At 51.2% G+C, this 10,481-nt stretch overlaps 1 protein-coding gene across 2 annotated transcripts in view; it reads left to right on the plus strand.

The window, feature by feature from the left end:
• Window positions 1-4,406: 4,406 nt before the first annotated feature.
• The window catches only part of BICD2 (BICD cargo adaptor 2), a 52,320-nt gene continuing 46,245 nt past the window's right edge, over window positions 4,407-10,481 (plus strand). The window contains exon 1 of one of the 2 annotated variants that reach the window (XM_007468166.1): window positions 4,407-4,688. In XM_007468166.1, the coding sequence (XP_007468228.1) occupies window positions 4,449-4,688 (240 nt within the window). In that variant the 5' untranslated portion in view covers window positions 4,407-4,448. The remainder of the gene's footprint in view (window positions 4,689-10,481) is intronic. The other variant, XM_007468165.1, reaches the window with a different exon arrangement.

Genomic DNA, 10,481 nt, shown 5'->3' on the forward strand with positions numbered 1-10,481 from the left:
TAAGAAATAAATGTCTTTTGCTTATAAGCCTCCCAACCGTGGTATTGTTACAGCAGCCTGAAAATGTACTAAAGGAGAGTTTTGAGCTGAGGGTGTATGACTTGCCTTGGGCTAAGGATCCTACTGCTACTGTTAGAGAAAAGATACGGTGAGGGGGCTGGGGGAAGGCCAGTGAGAAGATGACTACAATAGTCCAGTTGGGAGGCAATTGGGTTCGAGCCAAAGAGGGGGCAGTCAGGAAGGCAGGAGGCCAAGGCTAGGTCTGGGTCTGTCGTTTGCTCACAGATTGACAAATCAGATGGAGGGTATAAGAAGCCAAAGGTGATAACTAAGGATTTTGCCCTGAGCCTGTTTTCTCATTTGTAAAACATGTAGCATAAGCCCCACATCCCGGGGTCTTGGGAGGACTCGATGAAATGATGGAGGTCAAGTACCTGGCAATGTTGGAGGCCCAGCTGGAGCCCAAAAAGCAGCAGAACTGCTTCTCTTCTCTTTGCCAATCCCCTATTCCAGCAGCCTCACTGGCCACTTCCTGTGCATCTTCTGGGTCTCCACTCAGGTGTCATATCCTCAGGGAATCTCTTCCTGATGACTATTCCCCCAACACTGTCACACATCATGATTCAACGTATGAAAATCAACCAATATATCACATTAACAGAATGAACAGGAAAAAAGAAACACACACATGATGACACACACGTCACCTCCAGTGACAGGTCCTCTGTCCCCAGCACCTATGAGAGTCCTTGCCTGTCCCCTTCCACCACCACCCTGTCTCCAAGTTCTAAGCTCCGTGGTCAATGTCTGCCTGCACCAGATTCCCACAGCCTTTTCTCTTCTCCCTCCTCAGGCCAGCCTCATATGAAGGCATGGAGTTGGGTGGGGGTTTGGAGTTTGGCCAGTTTGGGTCAGAAGGGGCCACCAATTCTCAGAGCATCTTCCTCTTATGTTCCTTCTCCCTTCTTTTCCCTAGCATCTCTACCACTTAGACTGAATGGTGAGCCTAGGCCTGAGGGTTTCCTAAGACTTGGAACTCTCAGTGCTAAGACAAGGACAAGACAGGCTGATTGGGCATCTTACTCCTACTGTGATTGAATGCCCTAAAAATTATTTTTTAATTTCACAAGTAAACTTATGACATATTCTCCTCATACAAATAAAACATTAAACCACTAAAAGGAATCAGGGCTCCTTGGAGAAATGGCTGATTCCAGGTCTGGGCCCAGAGTACAAGATGATCCTGGAACAACTTTGCTAGAATGTAAGAAAATTCTCAAAAATCGTGACATGTTGAAAGGATACAAAGCCAGCTGGTGGAGCTCCCACTGGCCAAATCTGCCACGTTTGAGTATCTAAGTGAATATGGAGACTAATGGATTATAACTCATTAAGTAAAATAAGAATCCACAGATCCATACCACTAATGAATGTAGTATCTTCCCTAGAGTACAAAGTTAGTAAGTGGAAAAGGAATGATGGAAATAGAATAGTCTGATATATACACTACCAAATATAAAATAGCTAGTGGGAAGCAGCCGCATAGCACAGGGAGATCAGCTTGGTGCTTTGGGTCCACCTAGAAGGCTGGGAGGGAGACGCAAGAGGGATGAGATATGGGGATGTATGTATATGCACAGCTGATTCACTTTGTTATACAGCAGAAACTAACACACCATTGTAAAGCAATCATACTCCAATAAAGATGTTTAAAAATAATAATAATAAATAAATATATAGAAAAGAATAGTCTGGTAATAATTCATTTAGGCAAGAAATATCAATGAAAACTAGTGAGTTAAAAGTTTAAGGAGCTCAGCCTAAGCCATTTTGTGGTCTAATCCTGGCTACAATGCTTGCCCTTGAACAGATCTCAGTAATTAATGATCTTAAGGGAACAAAAGAATGCAGAAACATTACCTGCTATCAGGCAAGATAAGTAACAATAGCAAAGATAATATATCAGTTGTGAAGACTGCCAGTTATCTTTCAGTGGTAAAGGTTAGCCTGAAGCACTCAACCACCAGATCAACCAGAATCTAAGGGATGATGATGTTGACCTTTTCTGACCCTGGTGACTTCAATCAACTAAAGTTTGGATTCTGTCAACTGTCCCAGCCCCTTCATGAATATGCATGTACCCTCAGCTTACAACTTCCCCAATTTTACTGTTCTGGGAGATGCTGCTTTAGGAAAGATCCCCGGTGTTCTCCTTACTTGCTGCAAGTAATAAACCCTTTCTTCTCCTGATTTAAAAAAAAAAAAAAAAGTCTGAGGAGCTCATATAACTCAATATCAAAAAAACAAACAACCTGATTAAAAAATGGGCTGGAAACTTTAATACACATTTTTCCAAGGAAGACATACGGATGGCTTACAGGCACATGAAAAGATGCTCAACATTGCTAATTATCAGAGAAATACAAATCAAAACAACAGTGAGATATCACCTCACACCTGTCAGAATGGCTAGCATCAAAAGACCACAAACAACAAATGTTGGTGAGGATGTAGAGAAAAGGGAACCCTTGTATATTGCTGGTGGGAACGTAAATTGGTGCATCCACCGTGGAAAACAGTATGGACGTTCCTCAGAAAACTAAAAGTAGAACTACTATATGATCCATTAATTCCACTCCTGGGTATATATCCGAAGAAAATGAAAACACTAATTCAAAAAGATACAAAGTGCCCCAATGTTCCTAGCAGCATTATTTACAATGGCCAAGATAATGGAAACAACCTAAATGTCCATCAACAGATGAATGGATAATGACAATGTGGTGTGTACACACACACACACACACACACACACACACACACACAAATGGAATACTATTCAGTCATAAAAAAGAATGAAAATTTGCCATCTGCAACAACATGGATGGACCTAGAGGATATCACGCTAAGTGAAATGAGACAGAGAAAGACAAATACTGTATGTTATCACTTTTATGTGGAAACTAAAAAATAAAACAAACTAGTGAACATAACAAAAAAGAAACACTCACAGATGTAGAGAACAATCTAATGGTTACCAGTGGGGGGAAAGAAGAGGGGAGAGGCAGGACAGGGGTAAGGGATTAAGAGGTATAAACCACTACGTATAAAATAAAGCTACAAGGATATATTGTACAGCACAGGGAATATGGCCAATATTTTATAACTATAAATGGAGTATAATCTTTAAAAATTGTGAATCACTACATTGTACACCTGAAACTCATGTATAATAAATCAAGTATACCTCAATAAAAATTTTAAAAGCTTGAGGAGTGACGGGATATTTGCAAAGTCTGAATTGTCTTCTCACAGGATAGTATCAATGATTACAAAGGAGTATCCAGCAGCATCCGGGCCATGGGTTTGCGAGTCTCCTGACAGGATTCTGTGAGAATTTAGCACCACCTCGTTGATATTCCAGCCAAAGTGCATAACCTAATGTAACCGTGGGGATGCATCGGTGTGCACATCTCTGGCCTGCACGCCTCAGAAAGGTCAAGGTCATAAAGACAAAGAGGGAGAAAGTCTCCCAGATTGAGGGACAGTAAGGACACCTGACTGCCATTTGAGGCGTGACCCAGAACCGGGTTCCGTACCGGAACCATGCTACGAGGGTAGCGCAGGGAAGCCATGCTGGATTCGAGGCCCCGTCAGTGTCGGCGGTCCTGAATTGAATCATCGTAGGACGCATGGAAATGCCTAATTCTTAGGAAACACGCACGAGGCATTTCGTATTTAGCTGGGGCGAAGGCGTCTCTTCCGCTAGCGGTTTGACCATCCTTCCCACTGGATACGTCCTGGGCTCCGCAGACCTCATCCGTCTGAACCGTCGGGTTATAGTCCCCACCGCCACCCGGCTCGCCGTCACCCCGACGCTCCGAGCGCTCCACATAGGGTGGTTTAGATCGGTGGCCGGCTCCACCCAGCCCCTGCACATTGCAGTCCGCGTCCTGCCGGTAACTTACCGCACCACCTACCCACGCCTCGCAGGCCCGGGGCCGGGCACCGAAAAACACCAGTTTCCGGCTCCGCGACGGCGGATGCCCTGGCCAATCACGGGCGGGGGCGGGCGGGCGTGTGGAACTAAGGGCCTTGTAGTCGGTGCGCTGGTGGGACTACGACCCCCACAATGCTCCGCGCGGCAGCAGCGGAGGCTACAGCATTGGAAGGGGCCTCCCGGCACGGGGCGCGGGCCAATCACGGGTGGGGGATGACGAGCGCTGGGCGCGACGGGCCTTGTAGTTGCCGCGGGCGGGACTATGGCCCCCACAGTGCCCCGCGCGGCGGCGAGCTCACGGCGGCTGCGTGGCGGCGGTGGCCGGGGCGCCGTCGGGTTGGGCGGCGGCGGCGGCAGCGGCGGCGGCGGTGGCAGCGGCGGCGGCGGTGGTGGTCGGGAACCCGGCCTGAGCCTCGGAGCGAGTGGCGTGACTCCGGCCGTGGTCACCATGTCCGCGCCGTCCGAGGAGGAGGAGTACGCGCGGCTAGTGATGGAGGCGCAGCCGGAGTGGCTGCGCGCGGAGGTGAAGCGGCTGTCGCATGAGCTGGCCGAGACCACGCGTGAGAAGATCCAGGCGGCCGAGTACGGGCTGGCAGTGCTCGAGGAGAAGCACCAACTCAAACTGCAGTTCGAGGAGCTTGAGGTGGACTACGAGGCCATCCGCGGCGAGATGGAGCAGCTCAAGGAGGTAAGGAGCAAGGGCCGCCGGCGCCACGCCCTCCGCGTCCCCGGCCAATCCCGACCCCGGACCCGGACTGACCTCAGCACTGACCCCAGAGCCGGCCCTTGACCGTGGCCAAGACTACCCCCGAGCGGACCCCCAACCGGCCTCCGACGCAGGCCAAACTGACCTCTGACCCCGGGCTGGGTCGACTCCCCTGCCGACCCCTGACCCCAGGCAGGCCGGATCAGCACCGGGGCGCCCAGGGTCAGTGTGCTTGGCCGGCCGGGAGGCGGCCCTGCGGTGGGTGGCGGGCCCCAAGTGTGGTGGGCGATGCGCGTTCTAGAAACTCTGGCCTCCGCGGCAAGGGCTGCGGTGGAGCCTTGTGGTCAGCTTTTCTGCTACTGATGGCAGGTCTCGGGCACGGTGGGATGGCGTCCTCTGCGGTGTTTGACTTTCTGAGTGCGGGGGATGGGGACGTGGGATGGATGCAGGTGACCGGCTGGGAAAGACCGGGCGTGTGTCTCCATCGTCTCCAGGCACATCACCTCCTTTCTCTGGGCGCAGCTGCCTTCAGAGGTTTCAGCGCCGGGAGACCAGGAAAAGGCGAAGTCGGGGGCTTGCCTTGCATGTGTTCATCACAGCTGGCGGGGGTACCCCACAGCCTGTCCCCATGCTCAGCTCGCAGACCACCCCGCTAGTTACTTCTCTGTGATACAGTGCTTCTGTCCACTTCCCGTCCTGGTTGCCCTCCCAGGCCCTTCCCTGAAGTTGGGGGACAGGTCTGTGGGTGTTTGTCATGGATAAGCCTTGTGTCTCCTGTGTGATTTTTACTCTGGGGTGAGCAGGTTGGACCCCCAGGCTGCCAAAGAGCCTTGCAGCGAGAGCTGCGCAGTCCTGCTGTGAAGTAATTCTCTTGGGTGATTTAAGCACCATTTTCTCTCAGTCCTCCTTGCCTCCCCAGCCTTGTTGTGGGGGTGAGGAGGGAGAAGTTGCTTCCTGGGTGGAACACCCAGGTTTGGATCCAGGTCTTGCCTTTTGCTGGTGATGTGGCTATGAGCAGGGACCTTAGCTTCTTCCTCTGCAACATCCCACCCAGAAAGGGTTCGTCTGAGACATATTTAAAAAGCCTGGACAAGGTGTTAGGTATCTAGCCTGTCAGTGCCTGAGATAGTCTGCCCCTTCCCTACTTGATTCTTATCTTGTCCAGGTAGGCTCCTGGCCCTTGGTCTCAGGATCCACCATGCTCACTGCTTCCCAGACTGCCCACCTCCCAGCCCCCCACTCCCAGTGGCCTCAGGAAGGTGCTTGGGCTATTTTGAGCCTCCGTGTCTCACTGAGGAGACCAGTTGGGTCCCCTTCTGATAGTGCAGGGAATTAATTCATGAAGGTACTTAAATCTATGCTTGGTGGAGCAGGTGCCCTGTAGAAGACAGATAGGGGCCCCAGGGAGGGTGATGGTGGAGCTCATTCGACCTGAGGTCTTGTATCTGTCAGCAGGTATTGGTGCCTACTCCAAGCCAGGCTTATCTGGCACTAGATCTACAAGAGGGGTGACATGTGACCCCTCTGGCAAGGGCCTCATCTTAGTGTGTGGGGTAGGGGAATGTGCCCAAGATGGAGGGATGCTGAGGGGGCCTTGAGAATATGGAGTGGGAGACCTTAGGCTCACCCTCTGCAGCTCAGAGGTGAGCCTGGTCTTCCCTAGCCTCTCCCCTCAGAGTTCATAGTGAGCTCCCACTGGCAGCATGTGCAATCCCCTTCTGTGTTCACAAGCTCGAATTCACATCCGCTGTAAGAGCAGACCAGAAGGGAAAGTTGCACAGGAATTAATCATTCCCTGCTTAGGGACCTTTCAGTTGTCAACTCTTTACTGTTACAGACATTTGGCCAGTGTAAGAATCTTGACTCAGTTTTGTGGCATGTGTCTGGAGGATGGGTCCCCAGGGGAATTGGGAAGAAGGTATATCGGTCTCCACAGGTGTTCTTCAGGTGGCTGCTTGCTTAGTTTGATGTTACCGTCTAGCTCTCACACACACTGGCCACATGGCCTTGGACCCATTGTCCCACTGTCCTGAACTTCAGTTTCCCTCATTGTAGGTGGGATGAGAACAGTTCAGCTGGAAGTCTCAGCAGAACTAGAGGAAGGTGCATCATAGTCTCAGTAGATGTTGCCAGAAAGCTCACACCAGTTTACTCAAAGCCATGTCAACACAGGTTCTTGTCAGCTTCTCTTAATTCTTGTTATTATTATACTTGGAAATATTTACTCTTATTTTAAAAATCAAGATTTAAGGAGACCATATCTGTTGGGTCTTTTTAAAATTTTATTTGTTTTCTCCTGTAGAGAGATGAGCCATCTTCATTCTTTTAAAACTTTATTTCTTTAACTAAAGTGGGTTCAGTTACTAACAAATTATGCTACAAACAGAGGGGCCTGTATTCTTGTTGAGCATTTGTAGATAATACTGTCTTAGAGGGAGAGAAGCTGGCTGGTCTGTCCCAGGTGACTGGGTTGTGACCAGACCTGAGGGAGGGTCGTCTGTGGGGCCAGTGGCAGTGGTGCTGGCCCTGCAGCCTTTCTCACATGGTGAGTGTATGTGTGTCTGTGTCCTACTGACACCATGGTGTGCGGGAGGAAGGGTACCCACTGGCCCATTTTGCCTAACCATTTTGCTAGTGATTGACCTTGGCTTAATAAGGGCCCTGTATGTCACAAGTTCTGCTGTGCCCCCTTCCCCACCGTGGTGACAGATTTTGGTCAGCCATGTGATGTTTCCTGTCCTCAGTAGCCATGGAACATCTCACTCTGTGTCCTTAGCTGCAGTTTGAAAAGGACAGGTGTGCTGCCCTTTTCAAGACAGTTCCTGCCTGCATGGTTCAGGCAGGTACCATGAGTGAGTGGTCCTTGTAGGTTGGGAATGTGAGGGCTGGAGGGCATGCCCCAGGCAAGTGGTGGGGGTCCTGGTGCAGTCTCAGCCCCACCCTCGCTTGGCTCCCAGAGAGAGCAGGAAGACAAAGTCTGGATGCCCTTGCTGACTTATGTGCTACCTCGGGATCTTGTCTGTGCAGTATACTTATATCCCAGGGAAGCCGAGGGTGGAATTTGGTGAGCTGAAGCCTGTCACAAGCTGGGACTGGTGCCTGGCACACAATAAGTGCTTACGCAATAAGTGTGTGTTGGCTGGTGTCATCAGCTCCTTCCTTCCCTCCACCTCACCCAGGCCTGGATCCCCTCCCAGCTGTCCCTGTAGTCACCTTGTCTCTGTTCCTTGTTCTCGCAAGGTCTGGAGTGGCCCCGCTGCATGTCCCAGAGGGCGGCCTGAGTCTGCTGCCTGGGGCCTCTGGCCTGGCTCAGCCTACACTGCTCTCTGCCCTCACCATCCCTGCCTCTTCCCAGTCTTGGATCTTGGAAGCTCTGCCTGCCCTTCAAGGCCTGAACACTTTTCAGAGCCTCCTCTGGACTTGCCTGAGCCCACCTCCCAATACCTGGATATCCCTCCCATCCTGCAGACTCTGGCGGCATGAACAACTGTGGCAGAGCTGGTGGGAGCAGCTGCTCTGTCCTCTTCGCTTCCTCCTTCCCATCCCTCTTGTAATTTCCTCTCTCAGAGGATGGAGAAACCAAGGTAGGGATGGGTGTGAGCGATTGAGGAAGGTCCAATAGCTCAGACCAAGTTGGAAGTTTTCTTTGGGCACCAGGTTCCTGTCCAAGTCTGTGTAGAAGTTCCGGCCATGAGCTGGCTTCACAGAGGAGGGTGGTGTGAGGGCTGCCGCTCAGGCCTCACCCCCGTTCGTGAGCTGTTCCTGCCATAGCCTCCGCATGCCCCACCGACTCCTGCAGTCCTCATGCCATCCCTTGGGGTCACCACCCTGTTATGTCTGTTGTACTGCTGGGGAAACTGAGGCATAGAGAAGCTGAGTTTCTCTCAAGGCTCTGAGCCTAGGAAGCCTGTCCCCAAGAGAGCGGGCACCTGTGAAGGAGGGAAGGGCAATTGGAGGCCTCTGTGCAAGGCGCATCCTCCTCAAGTGTTTGTTTTGAGACAGGAAAAGTCCTGATTTGGACTAAACCCTGTAAGGATTCTGCTCATCTGATACCACCCTAGAACTTGGAGCAGAGAGCCATTGGGGGTTGGGAGACTCTAGGAGACCTGTGGGCCTTTCAGGGCAAGCTGTGTGGTGGTCTGCTGTCAGCATGAAGTAGCCTGACTTGTGGTGGAAGTTGGGTTCCAGGGAATCCTGGAGGTGCTGAGACAGCCCTGCTCCCAGGGGCCTAACAGCTGGGAGAGGCAGCTACCAGCATCCAAAGGCAATGACCACACGCCCCACTGTGGCTGCATTGCTGGGTACTCCCCACTTTCCTGCCTGCAGAGCTTGTGTCTGGCAGGACGTTGTGAAGCAATCTTGAGGGCTCTTCCATTTTTAAAAACTCCAAGACTCCCGTGTCACCTGGCATTCTGTCTTCCTGCAGGGCCTGGGGGTTAAGCAGCTGTGTATCTCAATGTTCTCAGGGTGTGGCTTTGGATGGGTGGTTGGACACACTATGAAGGAGCTGCTTTTCCATAACTGGTGCAGGAGGGAGGCCAGGCCTAAGAGTGGCACTCCCTGGGCAGGTGAGGAGGTACTGCATGTGCTGTCCAGGGCTGTGGTTTCCACACTTTGGCTCCAAGGGAGCAACTGGACCTTCCTGGGCCCTCAGGAGCTATGTGGCCCTGGAGGAATGTCTCTTCCCTCAGGATCAGGCTGGTGTACCTGGGGCACTTGGGCAGGTAGTGGCTGAGGCTCCTTAAGTTTGAGCAGCTGCCTCAGAGAGAGCCATGGCCAGGTAGACACAGACTCCTGCTGGGCCTTCCCACCTCAGGGACCCCAACCCCTTACTGTGAGGGAGGAGAGATCAGTTTACCCTTGTCAGTTTGGGGCAGCCACCCCTCAGTCAGACCTGCTTCTCCACATCCGTGCACTGGATAAAGGGCCACTACACACGCTGAAGGTAAAGAAAGATTTGGTTTCTTCTTAGACAGCGAAGTGAAGGTGGCTAGCGGGCAGGGGCTGGCCAGGACCCTGCAGGCTCTGATGGATGAGACTCTCCTGGGCCCCAGGCCCCATACTGTCCAGTGTTTGAAGTATGGCCCCTCAAGCTGTCCCCCAGAGCCGGAGAGGGCCCCATGTGACTGCCCAGCCGCTGTCCTGGGCATCAAACCTTTCTTTCCCAGCCCTGCTGTGCCATGGGAGGTGGACTGACAGATGGGGCTGCAGGGGCAGGGTGTGTCTTGGGGACATGTGGTGGAACAGGCAGTCCAGGCTCAGGCAGGTGATGGCATCAAGGAGTATCGGGGCCTGGCTTCTTCTTTAGAGCTTAATATGTTTAAAAAAATTGTTCATTCACTTTAAGAACGTCATCAAAATATAGAAATGAGCATGTCTCTGTAGGAATTATGGAGTATGTATGGGGAACTACCGGGTTTTTCTACTCGCCAGCTTTTTTCTTCCTGTGTATGTATGTGAGATACATATGATCTATAAAAACTAGAAAGTGCTTTGAGCATCTATAACAGTTGTTTTAAAAAAGACACAGAGTTTGGTGTTATTCTTTGAGTTGCAGAAAAGTAGGTTTCATTCAAGTGGTCGAAGACATGGAGGTTTCCATGGGTTTGGAAGGTTCTGTGCACTTCCAGTCTGTTGTATCATGTGAAATAATTGTCATAGTTTGAGTTTTATGGATTTGCTTTTTTAAGGCAGTTTTTCTGCACTGTTCCCCTCCTAAAGGTCTTCCATCTTTAGGGGGAAGTTTTTTTTTTTTTTTTTTTTTTTTTTTTTTTT

This window comes from Lipotes vexillifer, unplaced genomic scaffold (genome assembly GCF_000442215.2).
Source record: "Lipotes vexillifer unplaced genomic scaffold, Lipotes_vexillifer_v1.1 scaffold466, whole genome shotgun sequence".
In the NCBI taxonomy this organism is placed as follows: domain Eukaryota; kingdom Metazoa; phylum Chordata; class Mammalia; order Artiodactyla; family Lipotidae; genus Lipotes; species Lipotes vexillifer.